Source organism: Sorex araneus, chromosome 7 (genome assembly GCF_027595985.1).
Source record: "Sorex araneus isolate mSorAra2 chromosome 7, mSorAra2.pri, whole genome shotgun sequence".
Taxonomy (NCBI): domain Eukaryota; kingdom Metazoa; phylum Chordata; class Mammalia; order Eulipotyphla; family Soricidae; genus Sorex; species Sorex araneus.
In genome coordinates, this window is record NC_073308.1 from 58715238 (window position 1) to 58733467 (window position 18230).

At 53.6% G+C, this 18230-nt stretch overlaps 1 protein-coding gene across 1 annotated transcript in view; it reads right to left on the bottom strand.

The window, feature by feature from the left end:
- TMEM131L (transmembrane 131 like) overlaps nt 1-18230 on the bottom strand; it is a 132247-nt gene that overhangs the window by 43860 nt on the left and 70157 nt on the right. The window contains exons 8-13 of the mRNA XM_055144828.1: nt 8317-8394; nt 7748-7901; nt 5724-5782; nt 5323-5431; nt 1840-1927; nt 866-1019 (exon numbers count right to left, since the gene is read on the bottom strand). Of these exons, the coding sequence (XP_055000803.1) occupies nt 866-1019; nt 1840-1927; nt 5323-5431; nt 5724-5782; nt 7748-7901; nt 8317-8394 (642 nt within the window). The remainder of the gene's footprint in view (nt 1-865; nt 1020-1839; nt 1928-5322; nt 5432-5723; nt 5783-7747; nt 7902-8316; nt 8395-18230) is intronic.

Here is an 18230-nt window from a genome sequence, read left to right on the forward strand (position 1 = left end):
CCCCTTGTGTCCCCCACACACACACACTGTGGCAAGGTTCCAACCACTGACCAGTCTTTCTGGCCCTTGTCTTCCCTGGCACAGTACTTTTTAATAATGTTAAGAACAAACCTTAAACAGTCTACCTTGGTTCCTCCCTCTGTGTTCCTTGAATAGCACAGCTTAAGAAAGGATTCTAGGGACTGGAATGATAGCACAGCGGGTAGGGCATTTGCCTTGCATGTGGCTGACCCGGGTTCGATTCCCAGCATCCCATATGGTCCCCCGAGCACCATCAGGCGTAATTCCTGAGTGCATGAGCCAGGAGTAACCCCTGTGCATCGCCAGGTGTGACCCAAAAAGGAAAAAAAAAAAGAAGAAGAAAGAAGAAAGGATTCTAAAAGCAGCGCTGAAAATAACGAAAGAAGAAAAACCTGCTATAAAAGCCATCATACGGGACCGGAGTAGAGCACTTGCCTCCAATCGGCCGACAGCATCCCATATAGTTTCCCCAAGCCCGCCAAGAGTGATCCCTGAGCACAGAGCCAGGAGTAAGTCCTAAGCACCTCCAGGTATGGCCCCAAACCCAAAATAACAACAACAAAAACCACCCCAAAAAGCCATTATAAGGGCTGGAGCAAGAGCCAGTATACCTGGGGGGGCGCGCGCCTGGCACGCGACTGACCCAGGTCGGACCCCCGGCATCCCAGACGGCCCACCAAGCCCTGCCAGGAGTAGCCCCTGAGCATCGCTGGGCGTGGCCCCTCCCAAATCAATAAAAACCAGCATCAGTAAAACTGAATTTTATGGATATTAATTTTACTGCAGCTGACTTTTAAACAACCCTTAAAACAGGCTAAAACTTGGATGGAATTACCAAACGTACTTTTAAAATGTGCTTGGCCTCTCTGGAAACAAAAACATCACTTAATACGACAGGTCGGTCCAAGTGGTTGAGGCACCAGATGGACCAAACTCCAGATGTGTTCTCGTGAGCCTCTAAGTGAAACTGGATGGCAGACGAGTCCACCCGGAAGTACCTGTGGACACAGGACACTGTCAGAGGGGGCAGGGAACGGCAGGAGACCCCTCGGCCAACAGTGCCCCCACAGCCCCTTCTGTGCTGTTCACGCCGGTAAGCGGAGCCCCCAGGCCAGGCTGGCTCCCAGAGCCCCCCCTCCCCACCCCCGGCCACACCAGACCACAAGTTTCCCCAGGAATCCTAGTGGGGTGTGCAGGTCTTTCTCCAATCCTGGGCTGCAACTCCAGGATGCATTTTCCCACCGGAAACGCTTGGCTTCCTCTTTCCCATTCCTCCCCCTGGCTGTTAGCACTTCATGTTGTAACAGAGGGGGCTGGAAGGAACAGGGAGTGCTGGATGAAGCGAGGGGTGAGGGTGTGCGGGGAGGGGATAGAGCAATAGTTCAGCAGGTGTGGAGCTTGCCTTGCACATAGCAGACCCGGGTACAATCCCGGAACCCCCCGTGGTCCCCTGAGTATCATCAGGAGTAACTACTGAGTGCAGAACCAGGAGAGGCCCCTGAACATTGCTAGGTGTGGGAAAGAAGGAAAGGGAAGGAGAGAGGAGAGGAGGGGAAGAGGAGGGAAGAGGAGGGGAGGGGAGGGGAGGGGAGGGGAGGGGAGGGGAGGGGAGGGGACGGCAGCCATTCCAGAGCAAGAGGCTCCAAGGAATCTGTAATCACTTCTAGGACATTAATTAATTACCCCACAGACACACACCCATAAACCATGGAGAGTGTGAGGTTCCAAGGATCTGAGTAGTTCCGGGCCATTATAACACACACACACACACACACACGGTCAGAGGCAAGCTAGACAATACACAAGGCATTCACTCACCCGTGAACCACAGGAAAGGACAGGCAAGAACTTAGTGTTGGAGTGTTCTTTCTCCGCGTCACATCTTCTTTCATTCCACACGATGGAGCTGTTTAATGGAACAACAACGAAAAGAATCAGAGGTAAACCTGAAGTGTCTTTTCTTTCTTTGCACATGAACAAAAACGAAATAGGTGCTTCCTTTATGACTTCCTAATCACTTCCTTCTCCCGGCTTGGTTACCAACGTGCGTGGGGTAGAGTTAGTCGAATAAATTCTCCGACACGCCTGTCCTGCGTCCAGCTGCCACCAAGAATCACTGGCTCCCTCTGCAAACATCACCTCAATTCTTGTTTGTTTGGGTGAGGGGTCCTCTACAAAGATCTGCACTGTCCTCCTGTTGTTCATCGATTTGCTCAAGCGGGCACCAGTAACGTTTCCATTGTGAGACTTGTTGTTACTGTTTGTGGCATACTGAATACTCTACGGGAATCAGGACTCGCTAACTGAGACTAGGTGACTGTAGTGAGAAAGGAAGCTCAGTGGGATGGGTAAGAGGCACAAGTGGAAGCTCGAACAAGGCAGAAGCCCCACATACACCGCCGGGAGGAACCTCTGACCGGAGCGGAACTGCTCATCTATCAAAACAGCTTTTTCGAGCATCCTTGAGCGAGCTCAGACTGTTGAATCCCTGGGGCTGAATCCTGAACTCTGGCAGTAACGTCTAATTGTGTACTCTACCTTGTGTTACCACAAGTTAACACAAGGTTACCTTGTGTTTTGGTTTACCACAAAACACAAACACTTTAAAAAAAAAAAGATTATTATTATTGTTTCTTGGGGGGGGGGGGTCACACCTGGCAATGCTCAGGGATCAAATCTTGGTTCTGAACTCAGGAATCACCCCCTGGCTGGCTTGGGGGAGTATATGGGATGCAAGGGATTGAACCCAGGTCAGCCCACAGACAAGACATATAAATGCCCTATCTGTTGTACTATTATCACTCTAATCCTTAAAAAAAAAAAAAAAATTTAAATAAAGCGAAGGACTGGAGCCATAGCACAGCGGGTAGGGCGTTTGCCTTGCACTTGGCCAACCCAGGTTCGATTCCTCCGTCCCTCTCAGAGAGCCCGGCAAGCTACCGAGAGTATCTTGCCTGCATAGCAGAGCCTGGCAAGCTACCTGTGGCGTATTCGATACGCCAAAAACAGTAACAAGTTTCACAATGGAGACGTTACTGGTGCCTGCTTGAGAAAAATCGATGAACAACGGGAAAACAGCACCGCAGTGCTAATAAAGTGAAAAACTGATTTCCCAACTATCTTAAAAGAAAATAAGATCGTGCCCAAGTGCCCAGCTGCACACACACTGGTAGCATTCATGCCCAGCTGTGTTCAGACAGCTGAACACACAACCTACGGCCGCGAACCGGTCTCCCGGTACAGACCCATGTCTATGCCGTCATTCCGGTCTCATAAACACACACGTTTCCGTAGCTCCCACCTGAATTATCCGGACAGGTAGAGCTTTGCCTAAGATCCTAGAGGTGAGTACAGTTCCAGAGCCAAGAGCACATTATGTGCATTGAACATTTTCAGTTTGTCCATGTTCCCTCCAAAAACCACCCGAGTCGGGATGTCCCCTGGGGGCTGGAGAGGAAGTATGGCAGGTCGGCCCGTGCCTGGCACTCACACAACCTGGGTTCAACCTCAAGCATTCCACGTCCTCTCCTGAGCCTGCTAAGAGTGAGTCCTGCAGCACAGAGCCAGGAGTAAGCCCTGGGCACCACCAGGGAAGGCCCCAAACAAACAACCACCACAGACACACACACACACACACACACACACACACACACACACACACACACACACACGCCAAAAAAAAAAAAAAACTTACAAAACTTTTGGGAAGCCACACTCACAGTGCTCAGGGACCACGCGAGTCTGACTCGCTCATGTGCTGGTACCAGGCACTAAGCTCACGACCTCACGCTTGCCCTGACCGTCCTTTGAGCTCTTCGTAGCCCGGTACCCCTTAGCAGCTCTCGGATGGGAACCTGTGAGCTCACACTGCCAGTCTCTGAGGCCACTGACTCATCTCCCAGGAGACCCCAAGTCTTCTTTGTCCTCATCAATCCTAGTTCTCTCTCTCTCTCTTTGTTCTAATGAACATTTTCTGAACTATCAGGGAGGCACGGGGCATGCTTGCGATGTTAGAATCCATCAGCATGCCTCTGCAGAACCCTTCTTTGATATGTGCCTTTTTCCAGTTTGGGTTCATTTCTGGAAGGTTCGGGGACCCCATGGGACGTGACACCTAGTGGTGGTGCTCAGGGCTTGCTCCTGGCTTAGGGATCAGTCCTGGCAGTGCTCAGGGAGCCGTATGGAATGCCAGGGATCAAAGGCAGGTTGGGTGAGTGCAAGGCAAGCTTCGTATCGCTGGACTGACACACCAACCTGCAGAAGCCCTTCTAACAGCAAGCAGGCTAATGCCAGCCCTCAATTAAGCTCACTAGACAGTACACAGCATGCCAGGCAAAGAAACCCATCTGGCAGTGCGGTCTCTCTGCAGCGGGAAGCAGCCGCAACTCGTATCAACTTATTTACACCCTGAGGGCTGGGAGAGTAGTACGCAGCTGACTCAGGTTGGATCCTCAGCATCCCATATGGTCCCCTGAGCACCGCTGGAAGTGATTCCTAAGAGCAGAGCTGGGAGTAACCCCTGAGCATCCCCAGATGTGGCCCCAAAACAAAAACATATTTACAAAAAAAAAAAAGGGGGGGGGGCTTGAGCTATAGCACAGCAGGTAGGGCATTTGCCTTGCATGTGACCATCCCGGGTTCGATTCCCAGTATCCCATATGGTTCCCTGAGCACCGCCAGGAGTAATTCCTGAGTGCATGAGTCAGGAGTAACCCCTGTGCATCGCCGGGTATGACCAAAAAAGGAAAAAAAGAAAAAGCAAAAACATATTTACATCCTGGCTGTTAAACCGCTGAGTGAGTGAAGCTTTGCAAGTCAAAACCCCAGGCTGGGGGCTGGAGCAATAGCACAGCGGGTAGGGCGTTTGCCTTGCACGCGGCCGACCCGGGTTCAATTCCCAGCATCCCATATGGTCCCCTGAGCACCGCCAGGAGTAATTCCTGAATGCAGAGCCAGGAGTAACCCCTGTGCATCGCCGGGTGTGACCCAAAAAGAAAAAAAAAAAACAAAAAACCCAGAGCTGGAGAGACAGCTTACAGACTTTGCACCCAGTGAGATCCTGGCACCACACAGTCCTAGCACTGTCAAGAGTGACCCCCGAGCTCCACAGGAGTGTGGCCCCCAAAGCAAAAACATTTAAATACTGGAAGTCACAATCTTACACCTGTGGCACCCACCGTCATCATTCCCATCCAGCCACCTCAGATAACCAGCTCCTCAGCCGGGTGCCGCCTGCTGCTGTGAACTGTCCCCACCCACTCTCAGGACCATCCCTCCGCCCCTCCCATGCCCTCCCTGTACCTTTGCAAGTGAAAGAGGCGATTTTTGTGAAGTTGGTTGTAGAAGTCGGTAGGAGAACTGGCTCAAACTGCAGGGGCGGCACCTCTCTCTGCGACAAATGATGGACGTCCTGGAAGCACACACAGAACCCCCAGCGTTACTCTCAGCGGGAGAGACGCTGTCTCTCTCCCATGGGACTCGGTGAAAGGTGCTCCGGGAGCAGCGGATGAGTCTGGAACAGCACCGGGAAGAGCGTCGACAGCCCTCCCTGACTCGGGGCTTCTCCGAGGCCAGGGCGAAGGCAGGAAGCCAGGGTGCCAAGGCCAGGGTTTCGCTCTCCACCCCCCGAGGGTCCTCGGGCTCCGAAACTGAAGGCGCACTTGGATGCTTGATTTTGACGCTGGGGACGCGGTGCCAAGTACCTGTATCCACAGAAGGCTGTTTCCTGAGTGGAGCACGTACATATTCACTGTGGAATCACCTGCAGGAAAGAATCAGAGCAGTGAGATGAAGAGCAAGGCCCGTCTCCTGCTGCGGCCAAGCCCCCTCCAAGTGACAATCCCTCTTCCGCTTCCCGGAAGTAAAGGTCACTGAGTATCAAGACCTAAGTCTCCCAGAGCCCCCTCCAAAAAAAAAACAAAAAAACAAAAAACCCCAAACAAGGGCTGGAGCAATAGCACAGCGGGTAGGATGTTTGCCTTGCACGCAGCCGACCCGGGTTTGATTCCCAGCATCCCATATGGTCCCCCGAGCACCGCCAGGAGTAATTCCTGAGTGCAGAGCCAGGAGTAACCCCTGTGCATCGCCGGGTGTGACCCAAAAAGCAAAAAAAAAAAAAAAAAAAACCCAAACAGATGTGCCAGCTTAGCACATCAACAGCCCAGTTCAGAAACTCCCTATTGAATCCCAAAATGGATTAGCTCCCTACAGAGATGTCTCCGGCACCCAACCATTTACAATCCTAGAATTCCAGAAGCGTGTGGCTGCTTTTGTGGCCACCTGACCTCTCTTGATATGCAAAATGAGCAATGGTAAAAAAATGATCTATCGTCTGCCCCTGGTAGGCAGGCTTGAATGGTGGTGGGAAAATTGGAGCAAAGTACAATGCCCAAAAGCAGGGAGAGTATTGGGGAAACTCTGCCATAGAGGCAGGGGGAGGACTCGGCGGGGGGTGGGGGTTGGGGATGGGCAGTGAGGGGATAATGGAAACACTGGTGGTGGAAAATTTGCACTGGTGGAGGGATGGGTGTTCGATCATTGCATGGCTGAATCTCAAACATAAAAGCTTTGTAACTGCATCTCATGGTGATTCAATTAAAAAAAATCAATTAAAAAATAAATAGAAGTGAGCCCTGAGCACCAGCAGCTGTAGCCCAGAAATTGAAATTTATAGAATACCCCCCACACCTCCCAACTCCCCCCCAAACAAAATGGACCAACTAGGTGACGTCTGGGAAGCGGCACCCCTGTGTCCCAGGACAAACATCAGACATGCCGAAACTCCATCCTACTGTAAACTGGGTTGGTATCCGGGAACAACCAGCACCCAGCTGGCTCCTGAAATGCAACTCCAGCATGCTGTAGTCAGCTGAGCTTCTGGGCTCTGTGGAACTGGACCCGCCAGCCCTCGCTCCTTTATGACTATGTAGAAACCTGCCAGCCCCACGAAATCTGCACAGGAGCTCTAGAAAGCCAAGACTGATTCCCAAGGAAAAGCACTTTAGTCTGGAGCACCCGCGCACACACACACACACACACACACACACACACTTAAGTGCTGCACTAGTGGGGAAAGTTGGGGACCCGTGCTGGGGGCCAATGAGGTGCCAGGAACCCAAGGCATCAGGACCGTCTCACAACAATGCGAGCCAGGCTCCTGGCCTCGGCCTCATCCGCACCCAGTTCCCCTCAGCCCTCCCTAGTGCCTGTGCAGGTCCCCTGAAACACACAGACAGAGGGGCTGGAGCGATAGCACAGCAGGTAGGGCATGTTTGCCTTGCACGTGGCCAACCCAGGTTTGATTCCCAGCATCCCATATGGTCCCCTGAGTACCGACAGGAGTAATTCCTGAGTGCAGAGCCAGGAGTGACCCCTGTGTGTCGCCAGGTGTGACCCAAAAAGCACAAACACACAGACAGATACAGAATCGCCTCTCACGTGCGGGACAGAAAACAGGGAGCCCCACGTGGCCAAGGGCCACCAAAGTGAAGAGCTGGGCTAGAGAACTGAGCTTGGGGCGCGGGGCAGGAAAGGGCAGGAGGAAGGGGCTCACTGGCGGAGGGAAACGGGCATTCTGGTGCTGGGTGTGATGCTGGAACAATCTATGTGTGAAATTACCACTCACGGTGTTGGGAACCACCATGCCTCAAAAAAAAAAAAAAGTGGGGAGGGGAGAAACACATCTGAATAAACACCCCACCCAGGACTCAGAGGGCCTCCGCCTTACCTGAGACCTCAGACTTGTCTGTCGCGACATAGACAATGGCCAGGTGGTCCAGCAAGTCCTGCGTGTTCTCCTCCAGCTCCTTGGAGGTGTTTTCCATGGTCACGATCATGCTCATCTGTAGCCGCAGAGCATCCTCGGACTCCAGGGGGCAGCTCTGCAGACCGGAGGAGCGGGCTCGAGATGTGAACCCGCACATCTCAGCCTGGGGGTTCTGAACCTGATTTCTAGTTTTGTTTTTTTTGTTTCTGTTTCTGGGCCACACCCAGCCGGGCTCAGGGGCTGGTGACTCCCAGCTCTGCACTCAGGAATCGCTCCTGGCAGCGCTGAGGGGCCAGACGGGATGCTGGGGACTGAACCTAAGTCTGACAGATGCAAGGCGAACACCGGACTCACCACACTATCTCTCAGCCCCAGATTCCCAAACTGAGGAGGAGGAGGAGGAGGAGGAGGAGGAGGACCCAGGAGGAAGGGCAGCAGGGATATCTACTGACAAGAAGAAATGTGAGCCTCGGTTTCTAAGCTGAGACAGGCAACCAGGCAGGGAGAAATCAGAACAGCCCCCAGCTTACCTTCAACTGCTGGCACATGCTATTCTGTAAACTGCATTCCAGTTGTACCTGTAACAGGCTGGTATTAGTGGTTTCTGCCTGAAAAAGAAAAAAAGGAGGGCGGGGAGGGCGTGTGAGAGAAGAACTTGAGGAGACGCCAAAATGAAGAGCGAACAATCATTCAATCATCTGCTGAACTCTGGGGATTGTTCTGGAAATATAATAATAATACTCTACAGAGAATGGTCCCTCCGTCACTGAACTTTCATTCTAAGGTCAATCCACACCTCTCTTCAGGAGACACAAAAATTCCTATAATGGCAAAAAGCAGATAAAAAAAAGCCCCCGCCCGCCCGCCCTCCCTCCCTTTCTGCAGCTGGGCATACCTCAACATTTTGTTTAAACAGAGGAATCTACTTTTATTTAAAGCAAAGTTGGCCGGAGTGATAGCACAGCGGGTAGGGCATTTGTCTTGCATGCAGCTGACCCGGGTTGATTCCCAGTATCCCATATGGTCCCCTGAGCACCGCCAGGAGTAATTCCTGAGTACAGAGCCAAGAGTAACCCCTGAGCAGTGACCCCTCCCCCCCCACCGCCAAAAGACAAAACCAAGGTCACCTGGGACCAAGCTATAATATACTAGGTAGGGCCTCTGCCTTGCATGCAGCTGACCCAGGATCAACCTCTGGCATCCCATATGGTCCCTTCACAAGCAATGCCAGGAGGGATCTCTGAGTGCAGAGCCAGGAGTCAACCCTGAGCATCACTGGATGTGGCTCAAAAAGCAAAACAAAACTAGGCTCCCTCAGGACTTAGCTGGGCACTAGAATCAAACCACAAAGAAGCTCGAAATTGAACTTGGTCTCGTTCCGAACACCTGGAAGAGACGTAGACGGGAGAGGAAAAGTGTCTGAAAAGAATCCGGAAGTTTGTCAAGTCCGAAGACCTCCGCAGGGCTGGGGTGAGGGTCCCAAGAGCTGGAGCACACACTTGGCATGCGAAAGCTACAGATTAGTCCCCAGGACACAACACAGTTTCCAGAGCACTGCCTGAGGGATCCCAGTCAGTAAATAAACAAACACATGAAAGCCTGCCAGGAGTGACCCCTGAGCACTACCAGGTGTGGCCGACAAACAAACGAATGCGACAGCCCTTCGGGAGTGGCAGGGCAGGCCTGGATCCCCAGAACTGTTAGGGTGCACAGCACGTGGCAGGCCTGGGCCATGATGTCTGTCTAATGTTCATTTTTCTGTCCCTGCACCGGAGACACAAAGAGGCGCCCCAGATGGCACGGGGGACTGTGGCAATCGCCGTGACAACAACGCAAACATACTCCCCGGGGGTGGTACGATGGTATAGTGGGCAGGACACCTGCCTTGCAAGTGGCCAACCAAGCGTTCAATTTCCGGGCCCCCCACACATGGCCCCGGGAGTGACCCTGGAGCCAGGTGTGGCCCCAAAGCAGAGAAAGAAAGGAAGAAAAGGATATTCCCCAAATCCCGGGGTCCCCTCCCCATCTGTACACATCCATTCATTCCAAGGAGACTCGGTATTAAACAGAGGCTCAATTATGTTTGACTTGTGAGATTTATACCAATGACCTCGGGAGTGTACATGAAAACACATCTGGAATGACTTCGACTGTCACTCAGGCTTTTAAAGCCACCAGGGAGACCAGGACAAACTACACTTTGAAGCACAGTGAAAGTATCACAGGCGTTTAGCCGGGCTTGTGAATGGGAGCAAACATGAGCCAAAGGTGCTTTTGCAGGCACTCCCCCTCGCCTCCATCTGCAAGTGGCAATGAAAATCTTAAGAACTAGATGCTTTTTCATCCAGTTTCTGCGAACAAGACCCAGGATCAAAAGCAGAGCAGAGAGAAGCTCCATTCCTCCCTGACTGTTTCCGCCAAGAGCAAAGTGCCTGGGGTCACTCTGGGATCGATCCTGGAGGTGCTTGGGGACCCTATGGAGTCCCGGGGATTGGACCTGGGTCAGCCACACGTAAGGCTAGTGCCGTGCCACTGCACCATCTCTCTGGCCCCCCAAGGATCCTCAAAACACGAGTAAACTAGGATCTGAATTCCTTGATTGAATACCTCCAATTCCCACCAGAGGGCGCGCGTGCGTAGCGCAGCTGCTCTCAGGAGGCAAAGCTCTTTCCATCCCATCTGGACTTGACAAAGAACGTGAGCAGCTGCCCAGCCTGGGGGTGTGCCCCGGGTGGATTACGGAAGAAAACCCCCACCCGGCTAGCCCTCTGGCAAACTTCCCATGCTGGCTGCCCTGCTGCAGTTCAGTCATTCCACATACAAAAAGTACACATGTGTACACACACACACACACACACACACACACACACACTCCTCCTCCATAGTGCTCACATGCAGAGAGGAGGCTATTATTCCCGTTTGGAAGTTGGGGGTAGGGCCAAGCTGATAGTACAGGGGGTAGGGCATTTGTCTTGCACGCAGCCAAGCTCGATTCAATCCCCAGCACCCCATGGGGTCCCCTGAGCACCACCAGCAGTGACTCCTGAGTGCAGAGCCAGGAGTAACTCTGAGCATCACTAGGTGTGACCCCCCAAACAAATAACAAACTGAAAGTTGTCGTAAGAGGAAACAAAAGAAAAAAAAGTTCTAACATATCCACTATTTTTTCCCCGGGGGTGGGATAGCTAGTGCTTAGGGACTATCCTGGACTCAGTGCTCAGGAGTGACCCCTGGCGGGGTTCCGTGCGTAGCCAGGGATGGGACCCTGACTGGTGTAAGGCTTGTGTCTCAACGCCCGCGACCCTAACAGTCCCACCAATGTGAGTTTTTTTTCCCAAGACAATCTGAACAGAACATGCCCCCTGTGTCCTGAAGTCTGGGAATTCTCCAACATGGAAACGGGCATTAGAGAACCAGACCGGAGACGCCCCCCGGGTCAGGAGGCAGCAGGGCTCACGTGCCTTCTGCCTGGCATGGTCTGGGGGTAGTGGGGGTCTGAGTGTAGAGGCGTCAACACAGAGGGGGAAACCACCCGCTCCTTCTCCACAGGGAGCAGTTGGAGGGCGAGAGAGGAACTTTGTGCAATTCCACTGGAAAGAAAACAACAGGCCTACAACCCTCAATCACTTCAGATGTTCGCAAGAACAATCCCAGGGTCTGCATTGAAGAAGTGAGACATTTCCCCACAGAACCCAGGAGATCTCGAGGGGGAGGGGTGGGCAGGTAGGGAGACTTTCAGGTAAGAAGGAAGCTTGAGGGCAGACCAGCCCTTCTCTAGCCCAGAGGCACGAAGACGGCTTTTCTTTGTGAGGCAAATCCAGAGCTCATGAAAAAGAGAAACTGCACCCAGACTAGGCCCCACCTAGAGGACCAAGCCCTCAGCAAAGGAGAAGTAGCAGAGGAATCTAAAGGTCAGACTATGAAAAGCCCATCAACAGTGCTGGCTTTCCCTGCGGCTAGGGCCAGGTGAATTTCCCTGTGCTGAGAAAACACCCCCTTGAAGGAACGGGAAGATGACCTTCCTCTGCCCCCCCCCCCACTCGCCCCCGACTACCGGGACAGCTCACATTCTCTCTCTTTCGGCTTCTTCCTATTTTGGAGAAGCCGTCTTCTCTCCTGAACATGGGTTCCCCTCTTTCTCCCCCCCGCATTTCTTTCTCAGTGAGTTTCAGGAAGTAAAATCCATCCTGCTTCCATTAAAACAAACACCAAGAGCGATCCGATCCATCTCTTAAGCCACAAGAGCCCAGAGCTGTACCAGAAGTCAAACAGAACCAACGGGAGACTCAACATGAGGGTGCTCCCAGGACTGAGCAACTGCGAGAACCTCTCATGAAACGGTTATTCATACAAACCTCAGGTTCCAATTCTCTCGTGTTCCTGCCCTCTGAAGACTGCAAACCTAAATCTGAGAGACTCACACAAGTGAGATTCTCAGGGTGACAGGAGTTTCAGAAGACACAGCCACTGGCCTTTGTTTAAAACTACGGGTAAGGGGGCTGCAGCGATAGTACAGCGGATAGGACATTTGCTTTGCACGCAGCCTACCCGGTTCGATATGGTCCCAGCATCCCATATGGTCCCCCCAGCACTGCCAGGAGTAATTCCTGAGTGCATGAGCCAGGAGTAACCCCTGTGCACTGCCAGGTGTGACCCAAAAAAGAAAGAAAGAAAAAAACAAGGGGCTGGAGCAATAGCACAGTGGTTAGGGCGTTTGCCTTGCATGAGGACGACCCGGGTTCTATTCCCAGCATCCCATATGGTCCCTTGAGCACCGCCAGGGGTAATTCCTGAGTGCAGAGCCAGGAGTAACCCCTGAGCATCACTGGGTGTGACCCAAGGAAAAAAAATATGGATCATTTATATCCCCCCACAAACACGACCTTTCCTGAAACTCCTTTTGTTTTACAATTAATTCCGATGCAAGAGACACGTCATTCCTGCCCCATTCCTGCCCCACCCCTGCATGCACCCCTGCAATGAGCCTGAGAGAGATGTCAGTCCCTCGAGGCCGCAGGGCCACTCGGGGACTAGGGCTCTCTGGGACAGGTGGCGTCAGCCTGTGCAGTGGCAGCCTGGCCCCGCCTCCCCTTGAGGCTGGCTGCGGTGGCCAGCAGGCCGAGGAGGGCTGTCCCCTCACTAGGTCACGTTGCGTGGCACGGCCCCAGAGCAGCTATTCTGGTAACACTTGGTGGCTTCGGGACCCTGAGCCAGTACAAGTGGGGCACAGAGGCCCAGCCAGGCTCTCTGCTGAGGGTTGGTGACGTCTCACCTGACCTGGAGGCTGGGCGACCGCGAGGAAGGGGCTAAGCGAAAGAGGACGTGGCTGTAGGGGTCTCCTCAGAGAGTGACACCCTCGACTCCCCAAGTGTGGGGGTGCTGGAGCCCCAGGGTGAGGCTGGAACAAACCAGGGGAGGGTGGCAGGAGTCACGGGGCAAGTGGGCAGTGCGGGGGTGGGGGAAGGAGCCAGAGAGATGGACAGGACAGTACCTGCTTCCCCGGCACAGCCAGGACACTCCACAAGCACCACCCGCATCCCTTACCTGACAAACTCTCTCTCTCTGGCCCTTATGTTTTTTTTTTTTTTGGAGGGGGGGGGCACACCTGGCTGTGCCCAGGACTGCTCCTGGCTCTGCACTTGGGGGTGACTCCTGGCCGGGCTCAGGGGACCATTCGGGGTGTACGGGGATAACATCCAGGTCAACCGTGTGTGAGACAAGTGCTCTCTCTCTGGCCTGTAGAATCTCATTTAAAAAATAAAAATTGAGGATTAGAAATAGGTCAGGATATAAACTCTCAACACTGGGGTTAGTGTGGCTTTGGAGAAGATTCTGGGTGATTTATTCTTCTCCCCGTGGAGCTCTGAGAAACCAACAGAAGTAGGTGTGGGGCGAAGAAACTGTGGAGTCGCTGATCTTCTTGTCACATGCCCTAAACTCAGGAAAAAGGAGGGAAACCACAGGGTCAAGCCCAGAATGAGAAGACTGTTTCCTTCCCTCATGAGGCCTGAGGAGAGCCCCCTCTCTTCAGGGCGGTACTCCTCAACCTTCTTCCGGCCCGGGGTCCAAGGGGAGAGGAGGCCTGTGAGGGGGACAGACGAGGATTCTGGGCTGGAAGGGGTGACGAGAGCGGGAGTTCTTCTCTCTCCTCAGACTTCCCAGGGAGCGCCCGGCCCTGTTCTCCTCAGCCCACACCAGAGACGGCGGCACCTCAGCTCGCCAACTCCAGATTTTTCTCACGCGCACTACTTTAAAAAAAAATTATGTCCAGAAAGAGAGGAGTGACACTGGCGGGGGTCACGCAAACGCTCTGACGCTGCTGGAACGGCCTGGAACACCGACGCGCGAAACCACCTCACGGCCCACTTCCTGAGGCGCACACAGCCGGGCCCCCGCTCCTTCCCGAGGAAGGTGGGTCGGCGACCCGCGCACACGCCACCTGACTGCACTGCGAGTGAGTGACGGGAAGACGGTGCCGGCTCCTCAGGGGACACACGAGACACGAAAGCCGTGTCCCCGGCACCCCGGGAATGGCTGCGAGCCCCACGAAGGCCGGGGCTCCCCACGCCAGCAGCATGAGAGCAGGACCCAGTGCTGGAGGGCCCCACTTGGTCCCAGAGCGAGGGGACCCGCAGGAGACAGGGAGGCAGAGGAGGCGACGCAGCAGCCGAGAGGGAGCCGGGAGGAGACGCGCTGGACAGGGAGGGGCGGGACCCCACGCAGCGACCTTGTCCTCCTTCTAGTCTTTTCTCCCGGGGGCCGGGAGGTACCTGGCCACTGGGCTGGGCCGGTCAATGTCCGGGCCCCGCGAGCTACCGAGAGTATCCCGCCCACACGGCAGAGCCTGGCAAGCTCCCATGCCGTACCCCCGCGGCGCGACTCGGGCGGCGGAACTGACCCGGGTCCCTGCAGCTGGACGACCACCAGGCTGCGTGCCCACCCCACCCGAGGCACTTTCAGTGGGGAGCTGAGGATGGAACCCAGGGCCTCGCGCTTCCACGGCCCCTTCCCGCCCCTCCCCGCCCCCCACATCACTCCTGAGGGTCCAGGGGGGAAAAGAACATCTCACAGGTTCAAGCCGCTGCCTGGCTCTCCTCAGACACGGGGAAATTAAGTCACGGCACATACGCTAATGGCTCTCCGGGCCTGACAGCCTATCCGTTTTATTTGTTTAAAAAACAGATCAAACAACTTTCCCCGGGCACAGGCGGTTATTAAAGGCACCAGGACTGCCCAGGGAGGATTCCCAGCCGGCACCTCCCAGCTCTGCGGAGGGCCAGGGACGAGGACACCGGGATTCTGAGGTGTCTGCGGCGCCGCCGCCCCCCTGTGCTGGCTCCTGCGCCATTTCCCAGCCTCCTTCCCAGGAGGCAGCGAGCAGGCAAGAGCGTGGGGCTCCCCGCACCCCAGCCCTGCAGTCCAGGAGGGCAGCACGGGGCCTGAGCAGCCCTCCAGAGGGAAAGGCCGTGCCAGGCTTCAAAGGGCAGGAACTCCGGGGCTGACCTGGGCAGCGCGCACGGAACACCCAGAAATAACCTCGCCTGGACACGGCCCAGAAACACCCCACACCACACCCACACCCACGCAGTGCTAAGTTCCCCATTACACACACACAGACACTCACTCGCAGACACACACTGCACTGGTTTCTCTCTCTCTCTCTCTCTCTCTCTCTCTCTCCCTCACGCACACACACACACAAAGCACCACAGCAGTAATTTCCTCATTATATACCAAATAGCAATATAGCACTGTTGTCCCATTCATCGATTTGCTAGAGGAGGCACCAGTAACGTCTCCACTGTGAGACTTTTTGTTACTGTTTTTGGCATATCGAGTACGGCATGGGAGCTTGCCAGGCTCTGCCGTGTGGGCGGGATACTCTCGGTAGCTCGCCGGGCTCCCTGACAGGGATATATATACACATACACTTTCTATCTCTCACACACATTCACTCTCACACACACTGCACAACAGGTTCTCTCTCATTCTCTCTCTCTCTCTCACACACACACACACACACACACACACCTCCCCCCCAACACAGCAGGACTGTCTGTCCTGATCGTGCGTCCCAGCAGACAGCGTCTCTGGAGGCAGGCAGTGTGGCCCTGAGGCACAGCATCCTCTCGGCATGTGTGAGGCCCTGGGCTTCCTCCCTGGCACTGCCAACAGACAGACGAAACTCTCACTGGGCTTCCTAAGGCCGCCTCATTATCCCATTCTGAACAATCAACCTCACAAGGATCCCAGTCACAAGAACCTAAGTTGCTCAGTCTGAGTCAAGTTTCCCACTCCAGTGACCCCGTATGCTGACGGGGACACTACTCATTTCAAGTGCTCTCCTTCGCCGCAACAAGTGACTGAAACACTCCTCAAATCTCAACAGATTACAGGTGCAGAAACTAAAAACATTAAAAATTAAAATAAAAAAACTCTTACTTTTAATGAGCCTGACACAATAACGTTTACATATTCTATTCCAACCTCTATTTCGCTCTATTTACTATTTCTCAATTTACATGCCCAGGATCAACTAAAAATTTCCTGGGAGGAAGGTGTCGACTGTGGAGTCAGTGTAAGTAAGAAGCCTGGTCTACCTCACACCCAACTATCAGGCGTGAGACCTGCCAGACGTTATTCTGTAAGTATCAGAGAGGAACCTGGAAGAACTTACTTAATGTTCCAGATGCTGAAATACTCAAATCTATCAAACCATCTTTCCACGGCTGAGCCTTGAAAATTGCTTCCACGGCTTTCCGCCGTGATTAAAATGCTGCAAAGTACTATTTTACTTGACCTTCTCTTTCTCAGGTCATGAACCACTAAGTCAAGAAATATGAATATCGGGGGGACTGGAGCGATAGCACAGCAGGTAGGGCATTTGCCTTGCATGTGGCCTACCTGGGTTCGAGTCCCAGCACCCCATATGGTCCCCTGAGCACTGCCAGGGGTGATTCCTGAGTGCAGAGCCAGGAGTAACCCCTGTGCATTGCCAGGTGTGACCCAAAAAGCAAAATATATATATATATATATGAATATCATTATCATAATCAAGCACCACCAGCCACCCTGACCGCCCCCTCAACCCCACCCCATATCCATGGCTCTGGCCCTGGACCTGCCCCCAAAACACTTTCATCCTGCCTGCGCTGGGACTCCCGTGCAGGTCGAAGGTGGGAGAGGTGCGAAGATGAGGCTACACCAGCCTGACTGCTCTGACAGGCAGAGATGCCAGCTGGGGGCCTGAACTCAGACATGTGGGACCCCCGCTAAAGGATGCAGCCCCAACAAGCACAGAACTAGAAATACCCACAATCGGGAAGGGTGTGACCCCCCCCCCAGGCAATCACAAATGCAAGCCGGGAGATCTCAGAGCACACACACACACACACACACACACACACACACACACACACACACACACACACACACACACACACACACACACACACACACACACACACACACACACACACACACACACACACACACACACACACACACCACAGCAGGGGAGGGAGGGGGGAAGGGGAGGAAATTGTCCTATTTTTATTTTTTGAGATTTCTGTTCATGTGTCTAGAGTTCTAAACGCTGATTTCCTACAAAAAGATCAGTCCCACCAAATGTCTACACACTGACAATGGCTCCTGCATCACAACAGCAGACAACAGTGGGTTGTATTCCCGCCTCTCGTTTATTGGAACACTCAGGAAATGAAGCTGCCTGACTACGCTGACTCACAGCCCAGAAAGAGCCATGCCCCCAGGGTCAGTCGGAGAGAGGGACCAGCCGCAGGGGAAGAGAAAACCACACAGGGACCTGTAAGAACGGAGAGATCGGACAGTAGGCGAATTGTCTTCACGGGGGCCGGTGAGTGTGGGTGGTACGGCGGCTGCCTTGCATCTGCTAACACAGTCTGACCGTGAACTGCACGGTTCCCTGGTGAGCACCCCAAGCTCGCTCCCAGAACTCTCTCCAAAGAAAGTATTTTTCCCACCCATAGTCTTGGTGCAACAGACTGAATGAAGTTCCCTCCCCCGTACTCAACATTGAAATTAAACTTAATCTTTTCTTTCGGCTCCTCCTCATTCTCTACTTCCTCCTTCTCCTCCTCCTCCTCCTCTTTCTCCTTCCTTTTTCCTTTTTTTGCTTTTCTTTTGGGCTATGTGGGCCATACCCAATGCTCTCAGGGCTTACGCCTGGCTCTGTGCTCAAACATCACTCTTAGTGGAGCTCCCAGGGGCCTGATGTGTCGCCAGGGATCAAACCATCGTCAGCCACGTGTAAGGCAAGTGCCTGAAGCCCTGCATTGTCTCTCTAGCCCCGGAAGGAGAATGTTGATCATTTCAGATGAGACACTCAAGGCCTATTAGGTAATCAAGGAAAATACAGCCAAACTGAACATTTCATAAAAACTGATCGCTTTTACCACTTCAAAGG